The sequence below is a fragment of the Onychostoma macrolepis genome, chromosome 25, assembly GCF_012432095.1.
Source record: "Onychostoma macrolepis isolate SWU-2019 chromosome 25, ASM1243209v1, whole genome shotgun sequence".
Taxonomy (NCBI): domain Eukaryota; kingdom Metazoa; phylum Chordata; class Actinopteri; order Cypriniformes; family Cyprinidae; genus Onychostoma; species Onychostoma macrolepis.
Window position 1 is genome coordinate 4084574 of NC_081179.1, and position 15970 is coordinate 4100543.

Below are 15970 nucleotides of genomic sequence, written 5' to 3' on the forward strand. Positions count from 1 at the left end.
TGTTGTTTAGCTGATGGATGTAAGATGATAGGGAACAAAGTGCTTCGTTTGAATGCATTTTTATTACAAAAATGTAAAAGTATGCATTAAATGGCATTACTGAAATATTTAAATATGGAAATAAATATATTATTCCAATTAAATACAACAAATTATTACTTAAATATAAATATGAATATAAATATATTTGATAATATTCATTTTAATTTCAATAAGTTAATAATATGCAATAAGTGACTACTGAAATAAATACAATAATATACATTAATTTAATGTAAATGTCTTACCTTAATAGTATGCACTATATATCATTACTATATGAATCTGAACATGAATCTAAATATATTCATATTATTTTCACATAAATAAGTTATCGAAATATTTATATGAATTTAATAGAATATTCATCATGCGATAAATGACTACTGTAACATGCAAATATGAATATAAATGTATTCATTTAATGTAAATTTCATATACAACAACTTAATGGCATGCACTAAATGACATTATATGAATATAAATATATAATATATATACACACACACACACATACATACATACATTATTTTCTGTAATAAACTGTGATTTTAATTCCTCACATCACTGATATCAGTACCATTGTTGTACAGTGTGACATATTATGTGAAGTGTTTCTGGACCCAGTTTACACAAATTAATGGTACCTCTGCACCGCATCCTCCAGCTGTTTAATGGTTTGCTCTTTGCCTGTAGAAGCAGCTAGCGCCTCCTCTAGTTTCTGAGCGGTACTGCTGGCTTCTCGCTCCTTATCATCCAGAGAGCTCTTCAGCTGGCTGATGCGTTTCTCAGCCTGGACGTACACTTCCTCAGACTCCTGCAGCTACAATTGAACAGAGTATAAGAGTAAGCAACTTGTAGTGTGGTGAGTGGTGACCCCACTTATTTATATGGCTAAATTCAATAAATGTACATATATTGAGATGAGACCTGACCTGAGAATGAAGCTACTCCGGTTAAACACAGATTGTACTGTTAATGACTGACACCTAACTGATCGGACGGTTTTCAGGAAGTATAAGAAGATTAATGGTTACCTTTCCCTTCAATCTGTCCATGTCCTTGCGAGTGCGTGCCTTCTCTTCCTCGAGATCATTACGGTACCGTGTGTTGACCTCCAGAGAAGCCTCACACATGGACAGCTTCTTCAGACAGTCGGCCAGTTCCTGCTGCAGCTGCCTCAGAGAAGCCTGCAAAAAAACAACAGCTTAATTCTCTCATTGGATATCTAAAAATAAACGTATAAGCTAAAATATTTTTTTATTATATTTCTCATAGTATTATGTATTATTGTTTTACATACATATTTTTACTATTATTATTATTTAAAATTTGTTTAATTATTTTTGCATGAATTTTATTAATTATTTTAATAACTTTTGACCATTGCTTAATCAATGAAATGTTTCTGGCTTGTTGTATATATCTTTGCATTTAACCTTTATGTATGTGCAGTTATCGTGATTTTTCTTATTAAAATATACTAAATATATTAAAAAATATTTTTATTAAAATATTTATATAAAAAGGTTTTATTTACATATTAAAACAATATATTGACATACATATTTGTGTGTGTGTATATATATATATATATATATATATATATATATATATATGAAAGCACTTTAGTGACACAACAGGATGTTCTTTCGCTTACAGTAAATGCAGTGACAGAGCCATTTCTAAAGGAAAAAAACACGAGACAATCTCGGTGTCCTCTACCTCTCTCTCAGCTTTCTCCTGCTCTTGTTTGTAGTTCTGCTCTCTCAGCTCGCTGTTCGTCTTCGCCAGCTCTTTGCTTCTCTCCTCCACCAGGTGGACTCTCTCCTCTCCGTCTGCACGTAACTGGTTCAGCATTTCTGCAAAGTTTTGGTGCACATCTGTAACGGCTTTATCTTTCGCCGAGCCCTTGTTGAGCGCCTCCTCCAGCTGCTGCCGTAGCAGTGCGTTCTCGCTCTGAGCCTGGGCCAGCCGCTCCTGCATGGCTTCCTGTTTGGCCCCGGCACGGCTGGCCTGCTCCCGTTCGCTCAGTACCGTGGCCTCTAGTTCTTTGAGTTTGGCCAGGGCCTGGTCTTTCTCCCTGGCCAGAGTCTCCAACAGTACGCCTTTCTCAGCGGCGGTCAGAGCATTACGGTGACACTCGTTCTCCAGGCTGTTGGCACGCGCCTCAGCCTTGCTGAGTTTCTGGGACAGGGACTGGATGGTGTCCCGTTGGTTACTGGACTCAAAGATGTGCTTTTCCTGCACCCGCTGGTGCTCCTCACGGTCTCGCTGGAGAGTGCGCTCTGCATCCGTGCGTGATGCCTGAGAGGTTGCAACAATAATAAAAGACAAATTGATAGCAGTTCCTAAAATCCCTTCTCTTTGGTTGAACAAAAAAAACAAAACCTGAAGCTGACCTGGCATCTCTCAGCCTCCTGTAGCGCCGCTTGAAGTCGTGCTCTGCTCGCCTCAGCCTCGGCCTCCAGTTGCTGCCTCACCTGCCTCTCGTGATCCAGTTTGGCCGTGATCACTGAGCATTCAGCCTTCAGCGCGCTCAGCTGCCCGTTGTACTGGAACACGGTCTGGGCCAAGGCCTCCTCGTTCAGTTTCATGTCCCTGCGGGCGTCCTCGAGTCTCTCACGAAGGGCATCGTGCTCCTCCGCCAGACGTGACTCTTCCTGTCGGCTGTGGCACTGCGAGCGGTCCAACTCGGCCCGAGCGGCGTTCATCTCATCCTGTAGGGCTCGGTTTTGTTGCATCAACTCTCGCTCACGGTCTGACGCCTCTGTTAGCTGGGACATGGCCTGAGCACAGCATCAGAAATGAACTTAGTTTAACATGAGACAAACACATTTTAGCATTTAAAAAAAAAAAAACAACACAGAATGTGGCCTGATTTCAACAGAGTGATTGGCTCTGTAACTTAAGTTAATGCCTAAGTGCAGGTCATTAGGACAAAGCCTGCAAATCTGACCAATCGCATGTCAGCAAAAAGGATTAGAGCAATTGGGTTACACAGAAGATCTGCTGACTGTGTTTTATATGCGATAAACCTAAACCATGAAGTTCATGTATTTGATTTGAAAGTATTTGATTTAAGAAAATTGGTCATTTGTTCTTAATTATGCTCTTAATTATGACCAGGGGCATCCTTAGCTGACGCGGGGCCCAGTTTGAGGGCCCCTTCGTTCCTCAAAGCGTGGGGCCCGGTGCGCCCACACCAGTTGCACCCCTTATGCTGATTATGACGTCACTGCATAGTGCATACGTGACTGTAAAGATATGAAATCACTGCATATTGGTAAAATTATGTTTATATCCATAGTTTCTTGGTTGGAATGTGCATATTGTAAAGCTATGATGTTACTTTATGTGTCTGTAAACTACGACATAACTACATATGTGATTGCAAAGATATTATAAAACTGTAGACCCTTTTTCTGTTAGTAAACATTGTGACGTTTTTCTGTGGGCGGAGCTTAGGTGGAGGCAGAAAGATTCCCCTGACCGCTTCACTAACGCTAGCTATGAAGTTTGTTAGCTTGTTTTTTTAACAATGACTGGAGAAAATCCGATCGGGACCGCGATTGTTATTTGAAAAGGTTAACTTTAACGGACAAAACCAGATCAGCCAAACCAGCTTTTACTCAAAGCTTGGACGATCTGACAGGATTCCCTCCGGTTGAGTGACTCACATCTAACGTGTATAGTAAAGAAGACAAACTCACCGTGACTATCTAGTCATAAAGATGTTATACATTTCAATTTCAGCAGGTAAGTTATATTATTATTCCAGCCACAAATCACAACAATGTACAATTACAAATGATTACGCATATAAATTGTCAGTTTGTTGTTTTACACACATGCACAGAGACATTATTTCATACACGACATAGTCATGAGATGCATAAGAAATCTTTAGACGCACCCATAACAACAAAAGACAATTATTGAACCATTTCTGATAAGAAGTGTGCGCTGCAAACGCGAGCATTTTTGACGATCGTTTTTGTCCAGTCCGATCTATTTATCTCGTTTAAACACAGCTGTTGTCGTTTTTTTGGCTGGCAGTGGCAGCAGATAAGCGATAAAATTTCAAATTGGAGCCTGTACTATGTCAATTCTGGCACCCAACATCACAAGACGATATTTTAAGCTCCTTCTGGTTTGAATTGGCCGCCTCCAGTTTTCGCTTTGTTTTGCTGTTTCGCATATTTGCCTGTTAAGCAAAGATGTCACTGCATATGTGGCTGTAATGCTATGACGTCACTGCATATATGGCCGTAAAACTATGACATAATCAGCAAGGCATGTGTGGCCATAAAACTGAGACTTCACTGCATATGTGACTATATTCCCTAACAAACACATATATAGTTGGTGTTTGTGAAGGTGACATCAGTACCTCATTGCTCTTGTTGAGGTTTCGGAGGTTCTCCTCCTCAATGTCCTGCTGCTTACGCAGGTGGTTGTTTAGTAACTCCTCCTGTAGGGCACGAGCACTGCGCTCATGAGACAAGAGACGCTGAGACTCATCTCTGTCCTCTTCAATCTAAACACAAACACACTGTTCAGCAAACTCTGTTATGGGCTGGTTTTACCAGCTAAACCTAACAGTCTGCTGCAGTTGACCTGTTTGATGCTGTTCTTCAGGGCTCTGATCTCCAGTTCCAGACTGCGGACTTTCAGCTCAGCTTTGTGACGCTCCTCGGCCTCGGCTCGCTGCTGCTCCTCTTTCCTCTGGAGCTGCTCACGGGTTTTATTATACAGCATGAGAGCGCTCTGATGCTTTTCCTGTTCCTGTCTCAAAAGGAACCTTCCATGAGAGGAGAGAGAGAAGACAGAGTCAACTTCACAAACCCCAGTGAGCTGCAGACCTCCTTCCACATGCACTGAGTTGAGCTCACTTGAGATTGTTCATGTCCGTTTCCAGCTCCAGTCTGAGATGTTCTAGGCTGGACTTGCTGCCTCTGATTTCATCCAGCATGATCTTGAGCTCATTGCGTTCCTGCTCCAGCTGAGAGGTTTTATCCGCCAGACGGCTGTGTCTGTCTCTCTCCCTCTGGATGGTGCGTTCGTACTCATGAAACATGTTCTGTAGTTTCACCACACTCACAGAGTCTGCAGGATAGACATAAGATACAGGTGCACATCTTCATTTGCGGTACATCTAAACTTAAATGTTTGCTTTCAGCTGACTGGAGCTGACCAACTCACCCAGATAGCTCGAGTCGAGCTGTTTGAAGAGCAGAGAGGCGTTGCGGTATCCAGATACTGGAGTCTCCAGCTCCTCAGTAGCTGTGTCAGAAGACTGGGTGAGATCTTCAAAATCATCCGCCATTTCCAGCTCTCCAGTGCTCTGCGTAGGAGACATTAAAGTCAATACAACACATGCGTGACACCGAGTAGGGTTCGACGGATATGTGTTTTTCAGGGCCGATGTCGATACTGATTATTAAACCGATATTTTGAACAGATACATATGTCTGGTGTAAAAATGAAAAACAATGTCAAAATTAAGAATAACAAGGGCTCTGACAAAAACTTTCTTTAAATGCTTTTAAATTATTTTATCGGCAAATTGGTTGTGAAAATGATCGATACTGATAACCATAAAAATGCTTAATATCGGCGCCGATAATCAGTTGACCCCTAACATTGAGTATCCTGTGTTAAACTGGTAAATTTATGTGTAACAACTTCATATTCTCAAAAGTCAGAGCATACTCATATTTAGAGGTTTACCTTGTTAGGACAAAAGCTCACCTGTTCTTTCTTACGCCTTAAAGACGGGGACCTGTCAGAACAAAGAGAAAACATGGTTTAAGCTTTATCAGACAACACCAGTCTACCGGAGAGCAACTTCGGTGCTCTAAAATGAGGATATAATGCAGTATTCCCTTTAAAACATGAAACGTTATAACAAGGCCCATAAGGAATCTGCCCACTTTTTTTTGTTTTCATTTATTCTGCACTGATTATTGGTGTAAGCATTGCAGGTGTAAATACTACAGGTGTTCAAATTTGGTAGAGTTCTACGGGCACAGATTCTGTGCAGGCCACGTTATACTTATAATATTACTGCTGCAACACTGCAACATATAAAATCGAGCTGTGAATAATACATTACATTAAAAATCACGTAAATACTGCATGTATACCTCCTGTCCTCTTCCGACAGCTCACTTAAAGTACTATCATCAAAGACAGACTCGAGGTCTCCATTATGGCGGGTCGCAGGTCGGGAGGGTTTGCCCTGCAGAGGGGGAGCTACATGGAGATTTCTGGCTTGGCTACCTACAGTTTTCTTTTCCTCCTCCTCATCTTCCTCACCATGTGGTGGTGCCCTGTCAGTACTGGAGGTGCACAGATCTCATCATGAAGTTAAAATGAAAGATTTACCAAAAAAAAAAAAACTGGCAAATGCACACCCTCCACCAGGGAAGCACCCAGAAATAAAACAGCAAAATGATTACACCAGAAGCAAATTCAAAGTTTCAGCAAAAGCCTGATGGCATTATTGTCGTGTTCTATTAGCAAGAAACGTAATTGACAAAATAAAAATAACACAATACTAGCATACCATGATTATAAATTTTGTTTTTCAAGCATGCATATACTTTAGAAATAGAATGAAAATAAATTTGTAAAAATGTGTATTGATCTATCAGCCATGGCTGTTTGATGAAAGCTCTTTACTTCAAGGTGTCCTCAGTAATTTTTTTCAGTAATATTTAAAGTAGAATTAAAATAAAATAAAAACGTTCTTCTATGTGATTGGATCAGAAAAACATCTCCCTTCACATTAGTTCCATCTAGTAATGTGACATATGTACCTTCTCGGACTTCTTGTCAGATGTCTTGGTGAAACACTACCCTCTCTTCCCAAAGACCTGCTGTCAGCCATCCCTTCCTGTTTAGGTTTTGGGTTCCCAGAGTTGGTGTCAATTTTCTTCCCTTTTCCTTGGTCAAGTTCACCTCGTTCCCTGGTTCCTCTAGTATCCCATAAAGCACTGGGCTGGTGTTCTCCCCTCATGCCATCCGCCTGTTCCTTATCACCCTAAAAAAAGAAGATATTATTTGTTGAGAGAGTTAAAAACATATGCACTTAAGCATTACTCTAAGAGCAAAATTAAAATCTATATTTAAAACTACTTCTGGGAAACGTATAAGAAGGTATTGATTTAATCAACTGATCATGCAAAACATTCATATACAGTCACATACAAGACAAAACGGAGCAAAACACCACACAATACATGTCTTCTTTTCTTATTTAAAAAGAAGCACTAGCAACATAAAACACACTTCAAGCCAACATCAACAGAGAAGTTCCGGGTTAAAAATTATTGTTGAAAACTCCTCCGTTGAGACACATCATGAAAACACACACTAACACTAGTATGACAGATCTTCAGGAAGATGAAGAGAGATCTTCAGACAGCTAAAGGAAGCGATCCTTGGCACACATGCACACGACAGATGAGGTGTGAACTGACGCCCAAGTGCGGCCTCAAGTGAAGCATTTGACACCACTGTATAAAATTAAACTATAAATATTTAATAAAGTGACTGGATTCAAGACAAGTGCTGGTCAGGTCACACAAGTTAAAACATATACAGGACAAGACAGGACAACTGAAGACCCCATGAAATCAAACATGGAGCTTTGCAGCCCATGTTTTTTTTTTAATTCTCCAAAAAGTCAAAGCAGTAATTGATCAGTTTGAGGAGCAAGAAGCAAGAAGCATACTACTGTCCAAAACAATTATTGTTGTACAATGAGCACAAGCTCATTATGAACGCAGCCCAAACCATGTTTTTTCCAGGCTATGATATAAATAATAAAGGATGGCTGTTAAAAACAATAGAATAAACTAAAACTAGTAAAAATCATTTTAAGTAAATAAAATAAAAAACTTGAAAATATGGAAATCAAAATTTTAATTGAATTTGAAATGAAAAGTTGAAGTACTAATATTACTAAAAGCGAAATAAAAATAATACTAAATAGCAAAACATAAAAAAACAACATAACAAAATTATTAAAACTACAGTTGAATTATAAACTGAAAATGTAACAATAAAAGCTCATTCAAAATATGAACAAATACTGTTATAGTATACGAATAATACTAAAATAATACTGATTTCATGGAGTCTTAAAATGCATGAAGAATGTAAACGATTTGAAAACACTGTGGAATTGAATCAGTAGTACAAAAAATGTTGACAACAAGATAACAGCTCTGTTTCAAAAACTAGTGTTCTGCCTCACTGACTACTGCTTACATAGGCAGCTGCCTTCTAAGGTACCATGACAACCATCATAGAACATCATAAATTACTGATTTGAAAGATTTTATATAGGCAGAAACCTGCAATATGAAGCACATGGGAGACGCTTGTGTTCTGCAAGTGAACATCGCTTTATTGTGCCATCCCAAAGGAGACAGCAAAATAAAAGTCATTTTAAAAATGGCTGATCTGGCCAGATTCCACAATTAGAAAATAAGTCGGGAGGAGTATTAATTAATTGTGGCAAACCAGACAAGCGAAACCAATACAAAATACAGATTACCAATTTTTGGTTAAAAGCGACTGATAAGAACAAGGTACAAGTATGGGTGCCCAGACAGACAAAGACTCAGATGTAATGACTGTATTTTGACATCTGGAACTCTGCTTCTCGAGCATCATTGACTTTATTGAGAAGACCACTGCTTGCTCCACGACATACAAATAATGTGATCAAGTAGACTGATTTAGAACTTTTTTCAACACTTTCAATACTATATAAAATGCAAATATTTGCAAATTTACAATTACAATAATTGTTTTTCTACATAAATGTGCTAAATTAGCTGCAAAGCACTGCAACATGAGCACAAAATTACAGTTAAAGAGCTTATAAAAGCTTTTAGAAACCCGTTTTTGGACAAAACAAGGCATCTCAGAAGGCAACATAATCAAAAGCATGTCATGTCTAGGTAGGCAGCTCACTAGGTTCGGAACAGAACTAATGATTAGCAAAACCAGAGATAGGGAACAACTGTGTAATTTGGCCCGTCAGTGTCTGGGCAGCATTACAAGACGACAGACAGGTTTTTTTTGTTTTGTTTTGAAGCTGGAGCTTTTCCCTCACATTTTGAGTTTATGTGAATGAGGAACAAGAAGACAGAGGCAAAACTGAAAGTCTTCATTCGTTATATAAGTTTGTCTGAGACTCCTTCCGGGGTCCTACCTCAAGTCTGGACTTCCACAAGCCCTTGTCAACCTCATCGGAGTCAGAAGAGGGCACTTCTAGAACTTTAGGTGGGACTTGTAGCTCATTCTCAACAAGCAATGAAGGTCTGTGAAGTTCTTCAGGTTCTTCATCTACGTTGCTTCCAGAATCTAGTGGATACTTTTCTTTGCTTCCACTATCAGGTTCCTCAATGTCATCCGCTCGGTTCTCTGGCTCCAGGGCCTCATCTGTTAGGACTTCTGGGATGATTTGAGGGTTGTGTTGGTCACTGGGAAGCTCTGCATCGCTGACCTCAACACTAACTGTGCGGTGGACACTTTCAGACTGCGAGTCCTCCAGGCCTGACTCTCTCTGCTCAGGGATGGGCAAAAGTATGGCACTTCTCGCCCGGGCGGTGGGACGCACTATTGGCTCTCCCTCTTCCTCACTGGAATCTTCATAATCTGCTTCCTTTTCCACCTCTTTCTTTTCCTCCTCATCATATTGTTCCTCTTCTTTCCACTCCTGCTCCGAAAGGCCACTTGGTGGTTCCTTGTGCTCCAGTTCTCCGAACCTCTCTTTTAGTTCAGCAGCCACGTTTTTATATTGGGACTTGGTCTCCTTTTTTTCATTATCCACCCAGATTTTCTCATAGCGTTCCTCCCAGGGAATCTCATCAGCTTTCTCCTCTTGTTCGTCCTCTCTAGGAGAGGTTGGGCGCTCCAGTGGTTCATGGTTAGATGGCCTATTTATGTCTACGGAAGATGCTTGTAATGCCTCTCTTGCCTTTGTTTGCACAATTAGACAAAAGAATAGAATTAACAATGAAAAACCAAACAAGTCTGGTTGACAAGGAATTCAGACCAAACTTGAGACACATGCAAGTGACTCGTGCCAACATTTAAACTGTATCATTGTCACAAACACCACATTTAACTAAAATAAAGCACAAAGGAAACATGTGGTGACATTAAAGATCAAATCCACTGAAGTAAACAACACCGGAGCTTCCAACATGCTAAAGACTGTATTTTCAACATTTAATTTAATAAGAAGAGGCAGAGTTTTATTAAAGGCAGATTCTTTCAATTTAAAATAAATTAATAAAATGATAGAAATGAAAATCTGATCAAGCTTTTCATAAGTCTTTGAAAAATTACAGTATATTGTTTTTCCCTATCAAATTAAATCAAATGTAATTGCAATACTAAATGCAATAATGGCAAATGTAAAAAAAGAAATAGCAACAACATTTTCTTTTTAAAGAATTTTCTTAATGCTAAAGCGATAACAGTGACATAAATCAAATTAAAATGTAAAGTTTCGGGTTTTATTTTATTTTCTATCATCGGTCAACCTGTATGTAAATTCTGATAATCAGTAGGTGGGTCTTGAGTGCTCTTGAGGATTGTTTTAATTGTTTAATTTTGTTTTATTTTTAATTTTGGCACATAGTTTGCAGACATTTTCAAAAATGAAATGCTTAATCAGATTTTAATTTTTATCTATTATTAATTTATTTAAAGTTGGCAGAATCCACAGAGCTGTTTTTTCTATGAATCGCCCACCTGATCTGCATCTTCGCTTGCGTCAGAACTGTCTTCACTCTCGGCATCTTCAGCTTTGGGTTTCTGCCGATGAACTGAAGAGAAATTCAGACACGTTACTATGTAATTTAAAATACAGTAAGAAGTATTAAACCCTGAACGTTCACCCTCAAAATTTTACCTGCATCAGGCTCAGCGACATTTGGCAGTGAAGCTGTCTTCTTGGCTGGACTGGAAGTGTCCGTATCCCAGTCCGATTCTGTAAATAAATAAGTTATGTAATCAGCATATATATTTATTGAAATCACCACAAAATCGAAGAGACTAAATCTAAGATTTGTAGTTTCTGAGTTCTACCTTCACTCTCTGGCCTCTGACTGGAATCCAAGCGCAGCCGTGGCAGTGGCTGCGGTTTTGAGCTGGCGTTTGGGTTGAGAGATCGTGGACTAGGTAGAGGTGTGGGTTTGTTTCTCTCTGGATTGGCTTCTTTATGTTCCCTGGTATTCACGTCCTGTTGCTGAGGTGTTATGGGTAGTGCGGATACTGCTGGGCTTTCAAAGAGGGATTCCTCGTCTAGCTTATGAACTGGGTAGTTCTTGCTGGCCTTACTGGTGGTGCTGGCGGAGTCCCAGTCGGAAGCGTCTATGTGAGGCAGTGAAAATAAATGATAAATGCAAACCTAAAAGAGGCTGTCTTCACCGCCAGTGTGGAACTGAAGAGTTTTCATCGACATTCTGACTGAAGATCTTTCAAGCTAAGCAGGTTCAGAAAGAGTGTTTTTAAATTTATTATAATATTATATAAAATATGTATTTATTTTCAGCCTTTTTGCCATTTGACAGAAGACAGTTGAGAAAGGACACGGAATCATGTGGAAAAAGGCCAGGCAAACAGGAAAATGGTAAAAGCCGAATTGAAACTTGTGTCGCCCACGGCATGTGCACTAACTGCTAGGCCCTGGCTCTGATATTACCAAGTATCAGCAGAACTATCAGTGAACTAATGGAAGAACACAGAGAATAAGTGCTTGAGTATCTGACCTGGAGGCCATTGGTGATTTGATTTTGATTTGTGTAAATTACGACAAAGCATGAACACATCAGACATACAAAACATTCACTGAATGCAAAATTTGATTCAGGAAAAACATCAAGATTACCTTCAAGATCATCAGCATCCCCCAAACCAAGCTCTTCCATTAGGTCTGTTAGAACAGAGATGTTTAAATGAGAAGCCAAATAAATTGTTGTTAAAAAAAAAAAAAGAAAAAAGGAGATTACCTGTTTTCTTATTAGCTTCTTTTGAATCCATCAGCTTACTAAGAACAGAGACAGGCTCCCTTTTGTTTACTTTGGGCTGCGAGGAAAAAAGTTACATTTATTATTAAATTCAGTAGTTTCAAAAAAATATTACTTATTTATATTTATGAATTCACATTAACATTTGCAATGCATTTGGCAGACGCCTTTATCCAAAGCGACTTGGTTTTTTTTAATCAGATCATGCATTTCCTGGAAATTGAACCCATGATCTTGGTGTTGCTAGCACCTTTCTCTATTTGTGCCACATGACTACATTAATATTTTATCAGTATAATTCACAATTTTTCTTCAGTTAAATAAGGTGTTACTGCAAAACATACAGACTTTATTCAAACTTTATTTTGTAGAACATTTCAGTACGTTGTTGTTGTTTTTTTGTAAACATTACATATTGACTTTATTAACAATCTAATCATTAATGTATTTTACCAAAAAACTGCATAGCAAATATTGGTTCTTCATTTGGAAAAAGCAAATCAAGTTAAAAAAAAAACTTTCAAAGTGTTGCTTACTGGTATTTCGGTTTCCTTCTCTTCTTCATCATCATCCTCATCATTTCTTAAAACTGAAAGGCAAGGGGCAATGGGACAATGTTCACAACTCCCCTCAAAAAACATGAAAATTAACAGACAAAGACAAGCTTCCATGTTACAAGTGCGCAGGCATGCGCAGGCTAGAGCCCTGCATGGGCCTAAAATTTAGGCCCTAGCCCGGCCCTGGCCCGAGACGCTCAGGCCCTGGCCCGCCCGTGTCCGACAGCTCATCAGAATTCTCGGCCCGAGTCCGACCCGAGCCCGTCTTTTTTCCCCCTTCTCCCAAAACAGCTTATCTACTACTGTTTCAGCTATTAAAATAGTTCAGTTTTGTATGAAATGGCAAAGTGATTGTATTTCATTTCGTTATTTTATTAAGTTAATTTAGAAAAACGTTTGGAGCATTTTTTTTATTCGTTAAATGTAAGTTTTTGTTTTTTAAAGTAACGACCAAGCGGTCAGCGGCAGACAGCGAGTTGATCATAGCCTATATGTTTGGTCAATTTAGCTTTCTCAGATCATCACGACTTCTCTAAAATGAAATCTATAATTATAAAACAGCTCCACAATGTTAGTTTAAACGCTTGAGCTAGATAAATGTGCACTGATGCATATCCAGTAGTTTGTGTGGAGAGTGGAAGCTGAAGCGCGCTTTACAGGACGCGCCTGAGCGATCACTTGCGTTGGAAACATTTCAAAATACGCTGTCATTTTTGCTCATAAAGGTAAGAGTAATAGGCTATGTTGTTCGGAACTGTAAAGGGTCTACTTTTATTTGTGTGCACTCACAATATCAACAAAACGTGCTTTTATAAAAAAAAAAGAAAAAGAGAGCAAGCGGTTTTGAGCAAGCGGTGCGCTTCTGATAAACCCAAACACAGCATATAGCCTACTTGCCTCACTGACTTGATAAATATAGTAGGCTATAGAAAGCTTTGAATTACTACTTTAAAACGAAATAATTCGAATCGAAAACAAAAATTCTTTCAATATTAAATCGCATCCAGTGAGGAGATGGCGAGTCAGGATCATCATCAAATGCATGGCTGATCAAAAATGCCGCTTTTCCCGAAGCATTGGGAACTTTTTGTAACTCCACGCTCCAACTTCTCCCTGATGCTCTGCATGGTCACCTGTATGCTAATGCGTGCATATATGCGTTGCGTATTGCTTAGGCGATGTATAACATTTATAATATAATCAGTATTTAATACAGTAGCCATGTGTGCTCTGCGCGTATATGGGCACAATAAAAGGAGAGAAGCTAAATGAGCCTGAGTCTGACCCGAGCCCGATCTATAAAAAATGGCCCGAGCCCGGCCCGAATGGACTCAGCGTGTCGGGCTCCGTCAGGACCCGACGGGCTTGCAGACCTCTAGCGCAGGCATGCACATGCAGCGATGGAGATCTCCCATGATGCCTGTGAACTGGGGTTTGAGAGTGGCCAAATACTCAAACACAATAAAGGAAATAGTTCATTTCAATGAACTCATCTTGTAAACATGAGCAACAATAATGGACCTTTCCCACTAAAGCATGTATTAGTTGAGCATCATGCCGTGTCACATCACATGCCTTGAATGCACAGATGACAACAGATGCATAAGACAAGAGATCAGGATACGAGGACAAGATGTTAACATGACGGCTGTAACGGTGATGATTAATCCAGCAGGACAACAGCAAATCATGAATGCCTACCCATCGGCCTGCAGCCTCCTGGCTGGCCTATACTTCTCAATAAATTAACGTTCCTCCCTCCTCTTACGAAGGAGGGAACGTATAAGAAGTCTACAAAGGAATTCAATGAGATTATGAAATGCATATCTACAAATAACCTAAACTTCGCATAATTTAGCATAGCAAGTCTTGTAAAACATCTGTTAAGCAGAAGCAATGGAAAATGTCAATCTTTTGCATATTTTCAAGCATGAAATGGTTGCAGAAGGCTACACAGACAAAGCTATTACGGTATTCCATTCTAAAATGCAATCATATTTTTAGGTAGTAAAAAAATAAAAAATAAAAATCACTAGACATGCCTTACATACCTTCAGTGTTCTCCTCACAAATACTGTACATAGATCTATGTGATTTGGCGTGTTGAGCACTGGCCTGTTTCTTCTGTGGGCTCTCAGAACCAGACTGCGAGGAGAAAATGAGAGAACAGATGACCTTATAAAAGAGGATCACAACCTGTTTTTTTGTTTATTTTTTTTACATTTTTAATGAATACAAATTCACCTCTACATTTTTACATAATTAATTTAATATGTCTTGACTGACCTCTGAATCCCAGGGAGATTCGTCATTTTCATCTTCTTTTTCGAGTCCCAATTCTGAAAGGAAATCTGGAAAAACATGCAAAGAATGTTATATGGTCACGTAATACATTATATATATGGTCACTAAGGCCGCATTTACACGGCATGGTTCAAGTGACCCAATTCCGATTTTTTCCTCCCATGTGGCACAGATCGGATATGGCCCATGACCGTGTAAGCAGGAAAAAATCACATGGATTCCGATATTCTTCAATCGGTTTCAGGCCTCATTCATAAGTGGAAATAAATCAGATTTGAATCTGATCCGTGCATTTGTGCCTGCCATGTAAGCGGTCAGATCGGATATTCCCCTGTAAATGCGACTCCTACGTCATTGAAAAGTGAGTTTTTTTTAAACATTTCACGGTACAGACATGCGTAAAAAAAAAAGAAACATCTCTAGTTGAGTAGCAGAGTATTAATTTAGTTCATTTGTGTTAAATAAAAGGCGATTTGACGCTGAAATGTGTTGCTTTTGAAATCACGCTGAGTGCTCGTTCCTGCTGTTGTCAGTTTCGACGGCTCATGCTCAGACGAGCGCTTCGATCAGTCCCGTTCGTTCCATTGAAACCACAAAATAAAATGCACACAAACATGTCCCTGCCTTTGATATACAATCACTGATAAACGCATTTAGTTTTAATTACTAAAAAAACACAGACGATGTGATATGCTTAATATCTACCACCTGAGTATTATTCCACTCGCAAGCTTTCAGTGGAGCTGCGTACATCACTGTCCTGAAGAATTTGTACTAGGATATATAATTATTTTGATGTATAGATGTAACTATTGCATTAAAAACGTTTCTATATGAATTCCATGTCAATAAAATAAACTTAATGCACTATTCAAAGTGATTTGTGATGTCATATATGCTATTTTTGGCTTGTTTCACCAAGTGCAATGTAAAATGCACACATCGGATACGGGTCACTTTTAAAAGAAATGTAAGCATGTCGTCCAAAAAATCGGATATAGTCACAAAATC

The 15970-nt window shown here is 39.1% G+C and overlaps 1 protein-coding gene across 8 annotated transcripts in view; it reads right to left on the reverse strand.

The window, feature by feature from the left end:
- Positions 1 to 15970, reverse strand: part of si:ch211-272n13.3 (ankyrin repeat domain-containing protein 26) — a 35820-nt gene that overhangs the window by 9658 nt on the left and 10192 nt on the right. For 6 of the 8 annotated variants that reach the window (XR_009269426.1, XM_058767762.1, XM_058767760.1 and 3 more), the window contains 20 exons: positions 14942 to 15006; positions 14707 to 14800; positions 12635 to 12687; positions 12081 to 12156; positions 11960 to 12004; positions 11158 to 11442; positions 10982 to 11059; positions 10822 to 10895; positions 9272 to 10039; positions 6864 to 7087; positions 6189 to 6383; positions 5794 to 5824; positions 5245 to 5386; positions 4935 to 5148; positions 4660 to 4843; positions 4433 to 4579; positions 2442 to 2828; positions 1765 to 2346; positions 1077 to 1229; positions 687 to 862 (listed from right to left, as the gene is read on the reverse strand). Coding sequence is in view for 7 of the 8 variants with exons in the window: in XM_058767762.1 (XP_058623745.1) it covers positions 687 to 862; positions 1077 to 1229; positions 1765 to 2346; positions 2442 to 2828; positions 4433 to 4579; positions 4660 to 4843; positions 4935 to 5148; positions 5245 to 5386; positions 5794 to 5824; positions 6189 to 6383; positions 6864 to 7087; positions 9272 to 10039; positions 10822 to 10895; positions 10982 to 11059; positions 11158 to 11442; positions 11960 to 12004; positions 12081 to 12156; positions 12635 to 12687; positions 14707 to 14800; positions 14942 to 15006 (3973 nt within the window). In the remaining variant the exon portion in view is untranslated. The remainder of the gene's footprint in view (positions 1 to 686; positions 863 to 1076; positions 1230 to 1764; positions 2347 to 2441; positions 2829 to 4432; positions 4580 to 4659; positions 4844 to 4934; positions 5149 to 5244; positions 5387 to 5793; positions 5825 to 6188; positions 6384 to 6863; positions 7088 to 9271; positions 10040 to 10821; positions 10896 to 10981; positions 11060 to 11157; positions 11443 to 11959; positions 12005 to 12080; positions 12157 to 12634; positions 12688 to 14706; positions 14801 to 14941; positions 15007 to 15970) is intronic. The other 2 variants (XM_058767764.1, XM_058767763.1) reach the window with 2 other exon arrangements.